Source organism: Anopheles cruzii, chromosome 2, assembly GCF_943734635.1.
Source record: "Anopheles cruzii chromosome 2, idAnoCruzAS_RS32_06, whole genome shotgun sequence".
NCBI classification, from domain to species: Eukaryota; Metazoa; Arthropoda; class Insecta; order Diptera; family Culicidae; genus Anopheles; species Anopheles cruzii.
Genome location: NC_069144.1, coordinates 45,922,161 through 45,940,315, shown reverse-complemented (window position 1 = coordinate 45,940,315; position 18,155 = coordinate 45,922,161). Strand labels below are relative to the sequence as shown.

Below are 18,155 nucleotides of genomic sequence, written 5' to 3'. Positions count from 1 at the left end.
TCCCGAACACGCAGGTTTTGTAGGTTTGCAGAAATGATTTGCAAGTACTTTTGTAGTCGCTGAAGGTGCTCTAGAGTACTGCCGTCCATAAAATAAATTTCCCACTGGAATAACCGGCTTTAATAGAAATAACTGAAATAATATTAGATTCATTCTACAACATTCACATAATGAAGACCACTTCATGGTGCCTGTGTACATCACTTTAATCAAAATGCCATTTTCTCTGGATGTAATGCAAGAGTTAGTTAAAAATTCTTATTATTACATTGTAGCATTTTTCAAACAAGGAAAAGAGCGTACGAAGGAAAATATCGGTGGCGCGTGGTTCCATCCATCCGACGACTGCTCTCGATGAACCGAACTGAAGAAACTGTGCAAAATGCAAATAATATTCCGCACTGAGGAGATGCATTGGCTGGCCAGCCGCCGTGAGAGTGAAAGGAGATTCTACGAAAAAGGGAGCCAATCATAGATGAAAGCAGAAGAAACACGGAACCCCCTTTTTAATTTCGTTCTGGTGGCCGCAAGTGAATGTGTGGAAACGTGTGTGATGTTGGTGGGATGCATTGTGATGAAAGACTGCGCCGCCGTGACATGCCAGGGTGCAACGACCAAGAATAAATGTGGTCCTGGGCCATGGTGCAGCGGTAGCAGAGGTGCAGGTGCAGATGCATGTGGAAGGAAACACATGCATTCCACGGCGGGAGCCTCCGAGCAAACCAACACTCGTGCTCGTCGAGCGCACACAAACACACGGAACAAACATTGCACTAAACTGTGGCCGGTTGATTTGAAACGGGTTCGCGTGCAGCGCGAGAAAGAGACGCTTTTTTATGCTTCGGAGCTCGGTTTGTTTGTTTACTCGGTACAACGGCGAGAACTCTCGTGCTCTCGAGCTCTGATGCAGGGGAACGTTGTTTGTGAACTACTGATTCCGAACCATTTCCATTGCGAATCGACGGGGAAACCTTGGAAAAGTTAGATCTTCTCCATAAAACAAACATAGTTCCGGGAGCTGGCTGGGAATTATTATTTTCGGAGTGTACACACAAAGCGTGCGTAAGTTCAACGCACCGCGGCCACATAAAAACACCAAAAATTGAAATTAAACAGTCCTTCGCGCGCCCAACGCAAAGGAGAGGACTCCGGTAAACAGTGCGTCTACATCTATTTGCAGCCTAGTGCCTCTCGAAATCGGTTCGGTTGTTTTGTTTCCGTAGGGTTACATGTTTTACTCGATGCTACGCACTGCATGGTCGTCGGGGCTGCTATATTTGTTAACCAAGAACGGGGCTTGTTGGGCTTGTTGTTTTAATGCAAACCCTATGAGCTTGCTGTGCACTTGATCTCAAGTTCTCACTGCTATGGCTGTGTGGCATAGCGACCCACCACATGTATTGTTTCTAGTGGCGGTTAACACGGTCAGTAGTTGGTGGTTCACATTGCCCCAAGACAGCGTCGACAGTCCTGACATAACAGCATCCATTGCGCTAAGTGTTGCTTCATGTCAGGATCGTTCAAAGTTCAAAATAACTTGTTGGTATTTAACTTTGTTTAAAATATAAATGTTTTTCGTTAATCGGTTCCCAAAGCCAAAAATCATTGCAAAAACATCGCCCATTCAAAATAAAAACATCGCATACATGGCAGCCGTTGCGCGGTGGTAGGTTGCATGCAACAATTAATTTTGTGTGCAAGTGGTTGCCTTAATTATGACGATTTGAACCGTGCTATAAAATTCAATTAAAATGATTAAAATACTTCGCTCATTCCGTTAACGTTGCCTAAAATGTGTTAAGTAAACATAAAATACTAACAAAATCGGACCAAAGTATGGCGATTAATTTTAGCCAAAAATTGGTTCAAGAGTAGATTACTTTTGTAACCTTAGATCGTAGTTTGGTAAATTGGTAGAGAGCTTGTCTAGTGGATTGCATTTTCGTGATTAAATTCCCTTATTTCTCTATGCAATTATAAAAATATAAGACTTTTCTCCAACTGACGGGATACTAATGAAGCGTAAACATGGGACGCTGTGTACGGCTCCGGTTCAGGGCATCAGTTACTATGGCAATGGCGGTTTGTGGCGAGAGCGAACAAAGGAGAAGCAAGAGTTGCTGTTGTTCAAAACCACATCGCTTCTTAAGATCGTGGTTGCTTTTCTCGAGCGTTGCGTCTTTTGATTCTCTCGTTTAACACGCATCATCTTTGATGAGAGCTGCCTCTCTCTCTCGCGGTCTGCACGACCACTGCGGTTGCTCGCGTTTTCTTATGCTTCTTATGCTCTCTCCTTACGAGGATCAGTTATCTCCTAGATGACAAATTTGTCTCACGCGGCGGCAGGCCCAAGAGAGACCCTGCGGCCAACTCGCGGTCCGTGCTGGAAAAGCTCTTCAGTTTAGTTTGGAACGCGATCGTGTGCGGTTTACGACGATCTGATCGGATCTGATACGGATTGCGCAGAGATCATTCTGTGATCGAGATCGAGTGAAGTTGGCAGAGCAGTACGCGGGCGGTGCTTTACAAGCGCGTGCGATCATCGGCGGAGAGTGCGCAAAGTGCGATCACTGAATCTGTGGTGAAACTCCTTCGGCCCTGCCCCTATATCGTGATATAAAAAGTCCACTGCAATTAAAAGGGGCAGCAATCGACCCGCGAAGGCCGGCGCGACGGGGTTCATCCGAGAAAGCGCGCTGGCTGGGGCGGCGAGCAGAGCAGTAAAAGGCAAACACGTCGCACGAAGCATTAAATTGCAGCGTGGATTGGGTACGGCGTCGTAACCGCCCAACGCACGGCGGCGACGCACGCAGCTCCTTCGGAACACGACGACGAAGATCGGAACCACACCGCGCCGCGTCTTCGGAATGAAAAGAAGCGAGCTTGCGTCCCTACAACACAGGCCCCGCGTGTGTTCACTCATTTACCAGCGCTCGATCGCGCGCGGTTGCCATAAGTGTGTGTTGGTGCCGCGCCGCCCGTGTATGGGTGAGCTTTTATAAGCGCTGTGGAATGTGTATGGCCAAGTGCTCCGGTGTGGTGTATATAGTGATTGCGGCGCATGTGGAAAATAAAGGAAACGGGAGGTGCTCAACTCGTTTCGAATAGGCTTTTTTTTGCCCCGGTTCCTCTCTTGTGGTACACTTGGCTCACCGACCAAGCTCCAGCTCCAAAAGGGATACTTGAGCGATCGCGAGCGGGCTCGGACTAGTGTGTGTTGGTGTCTAGGAACGTTGGCTGCCCAACACGTGGATGTATCCGGATGTGGAAGAAAAATCATGCATCTGTCTGGCTTTCGAGTCCCTTTTATGTTATTTGGCGAATGCGCAACGCTTTATGAGTGTCGATTATTCAAATTGAACAGCCTCTGTTTCGTCGTAAGAAGAAGAGTGTGTGCGAGCGCCGCAGGCGATGGTTTTGCTCCATAATGTGTACGAATTACAGACGGGGAAAAAAATCAGCATCCCAAAACCCGTTTCCTTCGGTTGTACGGGCGAATTGCCGCCAGCAGCAGCAGCCGCAGTTTCTGGTTCCATTTTGCGTGCGTCGTCCGAGGGCCATCTAGTTGTGCAATTCGTAGACTATGGAAACTGAAATTGGAGAAGCGTTTTATCGGCACGCTTCCGAAGCGTTCACTTCGGGACACAGGTGTTGGCATTACGCTCTGGAAACATCGGAGATCGTCGGGATTAACGGCTGGCTCTGTTTCCGGAATTTGTATTTCGCAGCCTCGCTGAAACCATGGCGGAGCCAAACCACAGCCTGCGGAACGGACAAAGCTCGGTGATCGTAGCAAAATATTACGGCACCTTGAAAATGAAAGGCAAACTAGTTTTTAGTCCGCTTCCGCCTTCTCGCTTCCACACGCTGGGCTGTGTGATCGCGATCGGAGGAGATCGCGGAATGGGAAAGCATAAAAACGGCGCACCACACTGCGTTGGCCTGGCTGGACCGACCGTCCGGTTGTGTTTGTTGATTATGATTAATGGTTCGGTTTTCAGCGAGAGAGACAGAGACGGTTTCTCTGCGCGCGCTCCGTTGTTCTCGTACACATTACGAGATGTGGGGTACCACAATAGAGTGACCGGACACCGGACAACGTAACGTAACGTATTCTCAATTACAAGTGGCCAACGCGGGCTTACGGTGTCTGGTACGGGGCGCCTTGATTGCTGCCTACGATTCTGAATGGGCCAATATAATGGCACGGGGACAGTAAACGAATGGCCAGCGCAAAATAAAATGGACCTAACAAACTTGCGCCCGATCACAGGACGTTGATAAAACTATAAGAAAGGGCAAAGGAGACGGCACCGGAAGAGGGAATGGAGAGAAAGTTATTCCATTAGTGCACCGCGCGATCGATCGCGTCGCAAATCAAAAGACTCTTCGACAAGCGACGAACCTCGCGACCGTCGACCGTTTTGTCTCGGTCACTTAATCAAGTCACTCGCCACAGTCCACTTACCCGAAGTGCGGGACTCAATCTGTTGTTGTCCCCCCCAGAAGACATTGTAACACAGTGCTTCACGCGACTAACAATGCGCATAACTCTAGCACAGCGATGCAGGGAATTTGAAATGGCTCACTTTTCGGGAACGGAAACTTTCCCTTCCGGAAGTTTTTTTGGCCGGTAAACACACTTCTAAATCAGTGGTCGTGTTTGTGGCTGCATAAATTCCTCACCACTTGGCCTCAACAACCGAGTGAATTGCTGGATCGACAGCTACCATTTGCGCCCTCGGCGCACAGAGGGATCTTGTTGAACGCGCGCAGGGTGCGTCCGAGGGCCAAACTCACACAGCCCTATGAGAACCTATCGAGCTCATAAACAGGGCGACGCACCTGCACACCATCCTTGGTTCGTTTGTTCGTTATTTTTACTTCCGACCAGAACGGCCATCGGGCGTCCATTTTTCTTACTTCAACGCAGCGCTGCAATGTGTGTGCGTGGTTTTTCTTTACATTTTATTGGCCTTCGAGCTATGCTCTGGAGCTACTTTACATCTCCGTTTGTGCGCCCTGCAGGCAACAAATGCTGATGGTGTGTGGTGCGTTGATCATTAAAATTTATTTTTGAAAACCCAACGGAGGGTGCAAAAGATCCCAAAAAAAAACAAGTTATAATAATGACCTGGAGATCTGAAGGCAGCGAACCAAAAAACGAAACAGGCTCGTTGCAGTACACGACGTAACCGCACGCTAATATTCCTCTGCTGGTGATATTCGCGCTGGCCCTTTTTTTACCTCGCTTTCCGACGCAAGTAATTGCGTCGGGTTATTATGACCATATTATTATGCAGCGCAGACGCTGCAGCAGACGCATGCAGAACGCCTGCGACGAGAGCGAGGATTTTGTGCCGTTAGCGGTGGCTCCGTGCTCTGGTGTGCCTTGTGGAAGAGTGCCGGAACGAGCTGAGAATTCTTGTCCCGTTTGGCCGCTTTTTCCCGGTTTTCCTACAGCGTCCCCCTCGCGGTTCCCTCGCTCGGGATGCAGAAACTCCTCAATGAGCTTTCAATTATGTAGCGACGAACCCCACCCGGCGGTCTGGGGATTTCTGTGGCACTCTGGCTCTGTGGCTTTTTAAAAGTGCAGCAGCACCAGCAGTAGCTGCGAAATGTGCCTTGCGGCGATGTAGTGTGGCCTCGCGAATGGCGCATTTTTAATGCGTGTGTTACAAAAGATCGATGCAGCAAAAATCGATGTTGGGCGTGTTGGGAACCGAAAACACATTGAATGGCAGGCTGCACCGGCGTGCCAACCGGCGTGGCCGGGGTGCAGCACTACTGCCCTCAGCGAAATGAAATAGTTGCGCGCACTGTCCTGTCTGTGAGTGGGGAGTGCATTTCGAAAAACAGGTTCTCATTTCCCTAAGCCGACCACCACCGAGGGACCGAGATTTCGTCCGATTTTTTCGTCCGATTTTTTCGGATATTTTTGTGCTGCGCCACTCGCTGCTCGAGACGGCCGTACCCTAGTCCAGGGCGCCCGGAGCGCTCTCCGAATGTTAATGGCGGTTTAGGCCACTCGAGGGACGAGTTTTGGGCCGATTTCTTTCAGTTTTCGTTAACCTTAATTATGAAAATCGGTCCCGGGCGCCCGCAAAATCGGTGCCGCGCCGCTACTGCAGTCGCCGCCGCTGCCGGCGGCGGATCGTGTTGAAAGTGGACGTGGGCACCTAATTGTGGTGGTGTGTATATTGATGTGTGTTGTTATGCACAATCTCGGCCTCGATGTGTGTGTGGAGCTGCAGCCTCCGGAGCGCGGGTTTCGAATTGCCTTCTGTTTTAGAAATGCACAGCCAAAGTTTGTGCTTATCCAAGATTAATTCCAGCCCCATTAGGGTGCAACGATCGGGGCCAATCGGGACGATGAGCCAAACAGAAAACTGCCTCAAGCACTTTAAAAGGGCGCTGCTGGGGTCCAAAGATTCTCCAAAACTCAAAATCCACGAAGTCGTCTTGGTTCGAATTGAGGGCTGCACTTTATAGCGCTAAAGCCACGGTGAGGCCAACTCGAAGAATCGATGTTTCTCCCCAAATTGGTCTCCGCGCGGTGCCGGAGATGGTGCCCCATTTGACCCTGGGCGCGCGCTGGCGATCGGTGATCTTCTTCGGTAGCCCCAGCAGTGGCTTTTCACCTAAATTGCTCGTCTGGTCGCGCCGCAATGATAACCCCCGGGGGAGCCGAAAGAGGTCTCTGTGCCATCGGATTTAGTGCACACCCTTGGTAACCGTCTTCGGTCCACGAAGACGGTCTCGGTTGATTACTCGTGCGCATTCGGCGAGAAGCCGCGTTCCGCCGCAGTATGTCGCGCGTGTGAACGGCGTAAAATGACCAGCCAGCCGCGAAGCCGGGAGCCACCCGTTTTTGTGTGCCCGATTCGATGAGGTGTTTGATTGTGCTTTTTCGGCCAAAACTGTGGCGTTCCCAAGTTGAGTGGGTGCGCCACCGCCGAACACTTTATGGGCACTCGGCTCGTCACTCGGTCAAACAGCAGGAATCTTCTTCTTTCGAAACCGTGTTAGTGGGGGTCTTAAAAGTTAGTATTTATGGTCACAATTGAGGACTTAGCGCTTCGACGGCATTCCTGCTCGATGCTCGAGCAGATCTACCATGCAACAGGTTACACTTTACAGCACCTCGCCCGTGCGCACACCTAACAATAAACCCAAACCGGGTCCGTGGTGCGATTGGAAAATTTGGGTCGAACAGACCGAGCTCCGAAAACGTGTTGCTGGCCAGGAGGCTGTATCATATAGAGCCCGGCCCGGGCCATCCCAAATCGGGAACCCAAATCCCCGACGAACGAACACACACAACGGCGCTGGTGGTAATCCACATTTTATTTTCTAATTAGTCGGATTTAAATTTTCCGCTTCTCATCAATTCTCATTACACACACGGCACGGCGGATCCCGATGCGCCATGACGGGGCAGGAAAAAACGGGCCATATTTTGTCGGGACCGGGCTCCAACGGCCGGGGGGCCTAATATACCACCAACACGCTCTCGCACGCACGCACGCAACATGGCAACATGGGAAGTGTGCGAACTCGAACCCGGAGTACCATTTCAATGCGGTCGTTCGGCTTTAGTGCCGTACAGAGTGCCGTTTCTAATGTGATTTATCATTCACCACCCGGCCGACCGACCGACCGACCGCATCTTCATTTCGCTGCGCGCCCGTGAGAGCCCGCGAAGAAAAGGCGTGTGGAATCGAGATACAATTTCATCAGCCATCGCAGCCCCGTTACACACGTATGAACTTGAAAGGGTTTCAATGAGAGTCGGTCGGCGGCGGCGGCCCACATCAATTAGTGGGTGATAAAGAGAGCATAATAGCACACGGTGATGCAACAGAGACCAGACCTTTAACCTTCGTTCGTGTGTTGATCAAACAATTTCCGGTGGTAGTAGCGAGCCATTCAAAAGAGAATGTTTCCCGGACGCACAAGTGATCGGAGTTTGTCATCCGCCATTCTCATGACACGACCAGCCCACCGGAGCTTGGCGAGGGGTACAACCTGTACTGCAGCGACAGAGCGTAGCGACTGTTGCAGTGGCTTCTTCATTTCCACACCAGTTTTGGACAGAGTTTATGTCTCAGATGCATATGTGAGTGCTGGGATTATAAAGGTTCTCTATAACCCCAGCTTTGACCGTCTCGACACAAGAGCTCGAGACAACGTCGAACTTTCGGTCTTGAACCATGAAAATATTGCTTAGCTGCAGAGACGAGATTGTCCACAGCTTGCTCAATCCCCGTATTAGTTTGAGCTACACCGAAGACCCGTCGACCTATAATGTCTATATCATCAGCATAGGCATAGGGATGTTGCTGGATGGTCCCTGTGGTCTCCACTCCAGAGTCACGGATGGCTCGATCAACAAATGGCCGTGTGTTCCGGACGAAGCATTCTTAGAGTCCGCATCGTCTTGTGTCTAAACCTACATCAAGCGTCGGAGTATCACTCACATAATGCCTTGTCCGCGAGGCAACAAAATGGCCCTCGTTAGGAGCCTGTAATTAGTTGCCTAATTCGAGTGGTTGCCGCACCATCTATGGAGACATCGGGGGATGGATCTCTCTCACATCGGGGTGTGATATTTGATGGCGACCGAATCGCGCGGTGGTCGGTGCCGCGCGAGAGAGGTGCGAAATAGTTTGCTTGTATGTTAATTTTCACACTTCACACCGCGTTCAATTAATTAGTAAACCCCTCCGCGCACGGATGCGTTAAATTGTGCACCGCCCGAGCCATTGATGGCTAAGCCACCACCGGGCGCGTTTCTGTAAGGGAACTTGCTCGCGCGGCAAAGTGTCCCCTACCCAAAGTTTCACATTTTATCTGTCATTCGGCAGGAGAGAAATGGTTTGTGGATCGCGCCGCGCACCTTTTTCGTTGGCGGTTGGCGATTTCCCCGAAAAGGTCGGGACGAAAAGCTTACCGCCTGCTTTTTCGTTCCGCACAAACACGGTATAAAATCATTCATCATTCACCAAAGCCAAGCCAAAGCACGGCAGGTGACCACCGGACTGCTTTGGAAAGTATTCGCGCGGCGCTGTTTGAATAGCGCGGATTTCCCATTGCGCCCAATTCCCACATTACCGGCGGGGGGGCAAGATTTAATAGGGTTTTTGCGTGTTACGATTCCGATCCGATTTCCGAAAAATGAGCTCGTTTCATTTCTCCGTGACCTCTCCGGGAGCGCACGCGCGCCCGTGTTGCATGTTCCGGCGCAATAGAGCCACCGTTCCGGGTTTCCGGACCGACTGGGCGCCTGGGAACAATATGGTGCCCGGTTCGTAAAATACCGAGCACTAAAAAGTGGTCTGACTTCCAGTTTCTCGGTTTATGGTCTCCCGCGTTTTTCAAGAAAACCCGTGCCAAACGTTTCTTTCGGGAACTTGATATGGTAATCTCATCGTTCGTGTTCGGTGCGCGGACTGTCCAATTTGGTGGGTCCCATTTTTGGCGATGAATTAAACGAATCTCACCAACAAATGAGCATATGTTTTCGACTGGATCCCCGTTGAAAAACTGGATCCAACGCTTTGTTTCCAGTTTACGATCCATTAGAATGCCTTCGGGGGGGGGATAAGGATCTCGCTTTCCACGCGATACGGGTTAACGTTGGCGGGTTGAGCCTCCTCCCGACCTGGGCGCCTTATAAGACCCCGGGGTTTTGGATTGAAGTCCGAAAGGTTTCAGAAAAAGGAGCGCACACGTCTCCGTTCCGTCCCCGGTGCCGTCGTCGACATCGGGAGGCCACAAACAGAAATTAAAGGGCTTGTTTTAGCGATGGCACGCCACCACCACCAGCGCCTAACGGGACATGATAATCAGAAACATCCATATCTCGGCTCTATAGCCAATGGCAGCTTGGGGCAGATCCCGGGGCTTGCTGCGGGTCAAATCATCCTATTAACGATCCACCGCCAGCCGGGCCGGGTGAGGATGGTGAAATAAGAGTCTCGCTGCTTGGCTTGGCCTGGATGGCCGACACCGTGGTCCAATCCAATCAATCGCCAAACGGATTTATGAGCATCTCAACTCCGTGAAGGCATGATGATGGACTGCTGGGTGGGTGTAGAACGGGTTTTGGGACTCGCCCCGAAGAAAGGTGAGCTGTGGTGGTGGTGGTGGTGGCGACCTGCTGAAAGCGCGCGGCCAGAGGTTAATCATTCTTCTGCTGCTGCTGGCTGGTGGCATCTCACAGCATCATCCGCGCTCGGGGCTCGGCTTTTTCGGTCCTTTAGTTAATTGTTTTTAAGTACGTGAATGATTTATTAAATCACTCGTTCTGTTTTTCCGTTCCGTTCTGATCATAATTATGATTCGATCGGATCCACCATCCCCACCCCAATCCCCAATTCGATCTGCTGCGCGCACCGTTGGAAACACCCATCAATCCACCCGGTGTCGGGGAGGATCGGGTCCCAAGCTGCGCTGGAACGGGGCCGACGACGGGGATGACGGTGGGGATTGTGAGCGAAGCAATGTGCTCAGTCATGCACATTCACACTTCACCCTGTCCCTCCCCCGGGATTGATTCTTGTCAGGCGCGTCCAGTCGCGGGATAAAAGCCGCGCGCAGCTCTAATGTGATTTTTTATCTCCCGAAACCGAAAACTTGTTTTTCGAATTAATTAACAACCATGTTTTTTTTTCTGTTGGTTTGGCAAATTGCTAACGGCTGCGCGCGCACTGCCGAATGCCACAATACCGCCGCACCGCGGGGAATGGAAGGGCGTTTTGGGACGTAGCAGAGGGTCCTACTTCGGGTTCCATCCATTTATTACTTGGGGCATCCACGTCTTTGGGTCTTCAGTTCCAATTCTGCGACTGAAAATAGTGCAACTCCAACACAACTTCGTTTCCCGAATAGCGCAGTCGATCCTTCAAAAGTTGAAGTGGAATAAAAACGTTAGACGCGTCAGTCCCAGTCCGGGTGGTGATGGAACGGTGAGAATGTTCCGGTGTTCGTTTTCGTCATCCTCGTTCGTTGGGCGAAACGTGTGAAAGTGTGTGGCTACGAAAAGCAGCAAGAAGAAAACCAACCGGGGGGATGACCAACGGTGAAAGTCCCGCCCGGTCCAGGTCCACGATGACCACCGCCACGGCGCCGAAACCTGCCACCGAGCAACGGGTGGTCAGTGGCAACGGCACCGGCGGCACGGCGGCGGCCGCAGCCATCACGAAGCAGTGGTGGAAGGTGTGCTTCCTGTACGGCAACCAGGACAAGTACTACCGCCAGATCTACGGGAAGGCCGCCTCGGAGCGGTTGGCCGCCGCGAGCGCCAAACAGTCGGTGGCCTCCGCCACTCCGCCGGCCCTCCGCCACCACGCGGACGCGGACTTCCAGTTCCACAACAGTGCGCCGGTCGTCAAATCGGCTTCCTCACGCTCGAGCGTGGCCATGCCGTCGGTCGCGACTGCTGCTGCGCCGGTGGAGGAACGCGTCCCGTCTCGTGCACCACCGAACCACTCGGGAATCCTGCGGAAGCGGGTGACGGTGTTGGACGAGTCGTTTCTACTGGGCATGCCGACCAGCCCGGACCAGCAGTCGGTGGACGAGCAGCGCTCGGACAGTGGCATCAACGTGGACGCCCGGCAACCGTCGCCTCCGGTCGAGCATCTACGGGCCGGCATGCGCCGGACATTCCATCTGAGCAGCGAAGAGCTGCAGATGCTCAACTTTGACCAGCAACAACCAGCGTCGTTGGATCTGGCGGACCATCCGGTTGGGCTGCCACGATGTGCCGCCCCGGTCAGCTCGTTCTTCAACGGCAACGGCATCATCCCGAGCCGTCAGCAACACATTAGGACCACCGGCCATCCATCATCGTCAGCGTTGTCGCCGGCGGCGGCAGCGGTGGCCCGAGGTTCCGGCGCCAATGGAATGTTGTTGGGTGGAGTTCCTCCATCAACGGCAGCAATACTCGTACCAAACAACAATGAGTGAGTAAACATTGGACGCAGGTTGCCAGCTCCACCACTCGAGAGATCACGGAGAAAGGTGATCCTCACGTCCATTAGATAGAAATTCGACGATGATGGCTCTCCGGGAGTGCCGTTGAGAGAATGACTTGAATGACGTAAATCTGACTACTTCTCAATGCCATGCGTCGCGTTTACGTGGCTTCTAGTCAATGACAACCTCTTGAGTGGAACATCAAACTCATCCTACTTACTCCGGGCGACCCAATGTCCACTTTGAGTCAAGAAGAGCGCCTCGGGTCGTGAACAACGTAGATACTGGGGATACTAGTTGTCCCGAAAGTGCTACATCCACAGTATCAGGTCGAGATTGCCTGCCCTTCCGAAACACCGACTTGATGGCAGAAACCCTCCGACAGTGAGCTGCTGCCTACCTTATCTCTCATTGTCCTGTTCGTTAAGTCAGGTTTTTTCCGGGGTCTGTAAATTTGGTGCCAACATTTGTTGGAACTAAATCGTTAATTGTTGCCTGACTTTCGTTTCCCTTAAGTTTGCTCGGGTCGGTGCAGTCGGTTGCATTACGAAAGCGGACCAATTCAAGGACCGCAATATCGCCCGATTGCATCCAATTCTGACGTTCTCTTTTGGGCATTTGGGCTCGCTGATTAAACTATCAGCGGGCGCAGATTGAACAGAGGTTTACCACCGAGCCACAAATTGGCCACCGCAAATTCCCGTGTGGACTCGATCGAAAACGGTTGCCTGTTGTTGTTGGTGAAAGGAATTTCTCCCGTGGAAGAATCGGTTTGGTAGCCAAAGCGGCGACACCACGTGCCGTACGTTGGGCGAGTAACAGGGACTTGCTCATTTGGCTCGGGGCCTCTGTTTCCTGTTGTTGTGTAGCGCGAAAGTAAAATTAACATTTAAAGCGTTGCTTCGGGGCAACCAAGGAATTAAATTGCATTTCCATTTTCTCATTACGTATGTGAAGTAATTAAATGGCATCAAACCCCTTTTGATACTTACCGTTTTGTCGTGCTTCTTCGTGTCTTTCCAGCGTGTCATCGTTGCTCACATCAGTACAAATGTATCCATACCAAAAAGCGAATCCCGCGGTTCAGCAACATCATCAACAGCAGCAGCAGCAGCATCAGCAATCATCGCTAGAGCATCCCTACTATCAGTATGACGGTTGCCGGAGTCCGATGCGTAGCCCGCAGTCGCCACCCAACCTGCACAGCGCCAAACCGCTGCCGCACCTGCCCAGCATCCAGCAGGCAGCTCAGCCGTTTCAATATCCGTCGGCACAGCAGCAACCGGGCGGAGGCCCCAGCATCCAGCAGCAGCAGCACCATCATCAGCAACCGGCTATGGGGCCGATGGGCCTCCCAGCAGCCGCTGGAGGAAGCGGCGGGGATTGCTTTATGCTGCCGCCGTTGCAGACCGATGGCTTACCGGCATCGGCGTCCACTTCCTGCGGCCCCACCAACACGAACACGGCGCGCCATTTCTATCCCCACCATCAGCAGCAGCATCCGCAGTCTTATCCGTCGATCGTAGCGTCCCACCAACCGTACGGTTCGCTTCCCTCGTCTGGAACGGCTCTAGTGGGACCGCCGTTGCCACACCACCACCACGCACCGTCGTCCTACCCGATCGGTGGTCCCTCGTCGCTGCACGCGGCGCACTTGCAGCTCGACGCGGCCGGACCAACGCGAGGCGGCAACGGGGCAGCCGCGGTGGGCCCGGTAGCGGCCGGACCGGCAGCAGGCGTCGGTCAGGGGCCGGTAGCCGGTGGCATGGTAGCGGGAGGTCATAACTACTCGCAGTCGGATGATGATAGTGGCTGCGCGCTCGAAGAGTACACCTGGGTGCCGCCAGGACTGCGCCCGGATCAGGTACGTTGCGAGCGATGCGCGGATTCAGGTTCGGAGTCGATTGGAATTTCATAATTACACCCCAGCGCGCGCAGCGCACACTCTCACGCGCACACTGTTGCGAGAGGGTCCTTTTTTATTAGTCTCCCGACCGGACGGTGGGGAAGATTTAAAGACAAAATGGCACCCAGCGCACCGATGTGCGCAATAAGTGAGAGTTAGTAGCAACGAGAAGCAAGAAAACTAGTTCGACGGCGTAATAAATGCTGCCGCCGCCGGCGGCCAGCAGCATAAAGTTATGAGTCGAAGAAGGAGCCGAAGAGGAGAAAACAAAGAGGCTACAACAGGGGCCACACGGGCCACACGGCGATAAAGTTATTGTGCTCTCGCCAGCGGATCGCACGAGTGCGCGATCCCGAGGCTCACGAAAACGATCCTCCGACGAGAGTGGGGTTGGCACATTCCGCAGATGGCACTACGGTCGACCCTACCATAGAGACACCCGCTAGAGACACCTTACAGCCGGCCACGGGCCACGAAACAACGCCATGGGCAGAAGAAATCATTTTAAACTCGATCCCCACATCCCTCCCCCGAGCCTTCGCCGCGTCCGATCTTCTTCGCGCTTTGGAACGCGGATAAAATCGCAAGCCAACGCCGCTACACACTTTGCATCACGGCCCAGAACCAGTTCTTGGCGTTTGCCGGGTCTTTGCTCGATCTAGAACATGCGATTGGAATGATTTTCGTAAGGTGGCCTCTCACGGCGGCACCGGGGCTTACGGTCTGGGCGACACTTGGCTTTTATTTGCGTGTAAAGTACGTTGCCCTCTTACGCAAACCGAATGTCGCCGGGCGCACATTATACAGCGCTGCTGCCCCTCGGGGCTCCGGGGCGTCTGATGGAGATGGAGCGCGATGTTAATAGAGGGAATTATAATTCCAGTTTACAGGCTGGCTCCCCCCGGTGTCAACCCGGTGGCACCCATCGGCCCGCCCCGTACTAATTATACTACGCCAGGGAGCCATCGGCGAGATAAGTGTGATTAAAACTGTTTGGGACATATACTTTACATCCGTAACGGAGCGCAATTTGTGTACGCTTACCGTCCAGCGTGTGTGCAGCTGCTTTATTCCCCCCCGGGGGCACTTGTCGCCGGAATGGCGACAGACATTGAAGCATCCGGTACCGGTAGAACGTAATAACACCTGGGACACAGTGTCTTCCGGCTGGTGATGTTTTTTCTTGCATAACTATTGTTCATACCGCAGGGTTTCAGTTTGAGGTGATCTTGAGTGCAGTTTTGTCGCTGCAAAGAATAATCAAAGAATTAACGGTCAACTGTAGCAGTGATCGGTGATGATCGTGGCTGTGATCCGCTCACCTGACCTGACCTGACAAACCTGACAGAGAAGAACACCATTTCAGTAAACAAGGTTATCAGATGTTTTGAAGGCACAAATTATTCGCTGCCATCCACCAGCAGTTGGTCCTTGATAGGAGCATTGCTATTGAACAACCTTTTTAGACCATTTTTTAATCATGTTGCCTTCCCTGCCTCTTCATAGGTTATGTTCAATAAAGTATTCTCTTATCGATTATCGATTTCGTTCTGTATCATATTACTCTTTGTTCACAGGTGCACCTGTACTTCTCGGCCATCCCGGAGGACAAGGTGCCGTACGTGAACAGCATCGGTGAGAGACACCGGGTACGACAGCTGCTCCAACAACTTCCGCCGCACGATAATGAGGTAAACTGATCCATCGATTCGCCGCAAATATGGTACTAATTACACACTTTTACCAAATGCCGGTTGGTTCAACTTTCAGGTCCGCTACTGCCACTCCCTGACGGATGAAGAAAGGAAAGAACTGAAGCTCTTTTCGGCGCAACGCAAACGGGAAGCACTGGGCCGTGGCACCGTGAAACAACTATCGACGACGCTGATATGTGAACGCGTGAGTAAATCGTGTAAATGTAGCAAAGGTTGCTATGTTCGCGGTGACACTGATGGCTAATACTTTCTGCCCGTTGCAGTGCGGTGAGTGTGCGTCGTCAGGCGACATGATGGTGTTTGCTTCGCGATTTGAGCCCAACACGTGCTGGCACCCGGCCTGCTTCGCCTGCTGCGTCTGCAAGGAGCTGTTGGTCGATCTGATCTACTTCCACCGCGAAGGGCGTCTGTATTGTGGTCGGCACCATGCCGAAACACTCAAACCACGGTGTTCAGCTTGCGATGAGGTGAGGTGCATTGTTTTGCGTGCGCAGTCCATTACCATTTATTGTTGACCGCTTAACGATTTGCAGATTATCCTGGCCGACGAGTGCACGGAAGCGGAGGGGCGTGCGTGGCATATCAAACATTTCGCCTGCTTCGAGTGTGACAAGCAGTTGGGCGGACAAAGGTTAGTTGCAGTCGGCTTGCAAAATCAGCTAGTGGCTGTAATGCACTTCCTTTTTCGCTTCTTAGATACATCATGAGAGATGGAAAGCCATACTGTTTGCACTGTTTTGACGCCATGTTTGCCGAGTACTGTGACTTCTGTAGCGAGCCAATCGGTGTGGATCAAGGGCAGATGAGCCACGATGGGCAGCATTGGCACGCGACGGAGCAATGCTTTGCCTGCACCACGTGTCGCTGCTCATTGCTGGGTCGGCCATTCTTACCACGGCGTGGCGAAATCTACTGCTCCATAGCGTGTAGTAAAGGGGAGCCTCCGACACCATCGGAAGGCTCTTTGCAGGCAGCCACAACGATGCTACACTGCAATTCGGACGGAAATGTTCGTCACCACCGGTCCATGCTGGCAAACGTCGGTGGAACGGAGCATAAACGCATAATGGATAGCAACGACGAGCACTCGAGAACGTACTCTCCCGGTATGCCAAAATCACACGATTCGCTTAAAAGTCCCGAGGGTGACGGTGGCAAATCGCCGCAAACTGAACACTCGGGGTCGGCGAGCGGTGAGCACAACTTTGACGATAATGGTAACGACGAGATGACGGTGTCCTGCTACACGGCAGCCACTACGGCCACATCAACGTCGGCAGCTACAGGAAACACTAGCACAACGTTAGCCACCCTTACGACAAACACTCACGAGTCGTGCGGGGCCATGGAAGACGAAGTACAAAACCACCCGGGGGACGTGGATCGTCACCAGCGTGTGACGGGAAACTCGAACCGGAATCGCATCCCACAGTGTTCTCCCGAGTTGAACAGATTGCTGCAAAAAGATCGATGCCGGCAGCCGTTCGATCTTACCGATGTTGGGTTATGTCTCGAGCAGCACTGGCACACGGAGCGTGTGGGTAGCGACATGGTGGCGAGAACTGCAACCGACAGTACCGTCGGTGGAACATCGCACGCTAGTAGCATTGTCACGGCTGCCGGTCCGATCCTAACATCCTCAATGCCGGAACTGACCCGCTGCATGCACGTTTCGTCGCCCAGCTTCAGCGATGCCAACAGCCCGCTGCCAACAGAAAAAAGCCACGCGGTGTGCATAGAAGATGTCGATGAACAGAACCAAAACGCCTCGGATGCTTCCCATTCGATCGTGGAGCTTCCGACCCCGCCACCCATAGGTATGCTCTGAAAGAGTTTGAATGTATTCTACGAAGTAACATTTCTTTTCCTTTATTTGTAGTAATTAAAAAAGAGGTACGATTCGAAGGGGACTTCCAAGACTCGCTACCACGAACAAAGAGCCACTGTCAGCGTGGAGGGCAGCGAAGTCGGACGTCAAAGTCATCCAAACGTAGGTCGGATTACGATCGGAGCGATAGCACAACGGGATCATCGTCCAGGCGCCATCACAATCAGCACGATCAACCGAAACAGTCGCAACACGATCGTCACGAACGCCACGGTGGCTCCTCCTCGCGACGCTCACCCAGGCGACGCCGTACTGCGGCCGATGCCCATCGTCATCGGAGAAGCTACGGTTCGGACGACGACGAACCAGCGGAAGACGAAACTGACCACGTGCGATACAATCACTACCGAGATGGGCCACAGCAACGGCAATCGGTCGCGGATTCAGATACTCACAGCATTTGCTCCACATGTTCCTCCAGCTCTTCCAGCGCGGATGATGATGTGTATGAATTGCCGGCACGGCGCACTTCCTACGGAGGTACACGGATTCACTACATGCCAAACAACTCACTGGCTTGCGCACGCAAGCGCAAGCAACTTCAAATGGCGACCGGTGTCGGTAGCCAGCACTATGAGAAGGACAATAAGAATTGTATCATATCGTAAGTAGAGAAATAATAAGAGAACGATCCCGCCTCATCCCGTTACTTCGTGCAGTACATTGC

The 18,155-nt window shown here is 52.5% G+C and overlaps 1 protein-coding gene across 1 annotated transcript; it reads left to right on the top strand.

The window, feature by feature from the left end:
- Nucleotides 1–11,112: 11,112 nt before the first annotated feature.
- Nucleotides 11,113–18,096, top strand: LOC128279156 (protein prickle-like). Its single transcript, XM_053017875.1, has 8 exons — nucleotides 11,113–11,966; nucleotides 13,003–13,843; nucleotides 15,463–15,576; nucleotides 15,656–15,784; nucleotides 15,864–16,067; nucleotides 16,134–16,231; nucleotides 16,297–17,417; nucleotides 17,480–18,096. The coding sequence occupies exons 1-8, from the start codon at nucleotides 11,113–11,115 to the stop codon at nucleotides 18,094–18,096; spliced, it is 3,978 nt and encodes a 1,325-aa protein (XP_052873835.1).
- The last annotated feature ends 59 nt before the right edge of the window (nucleotides 18,097–18,155 follow it).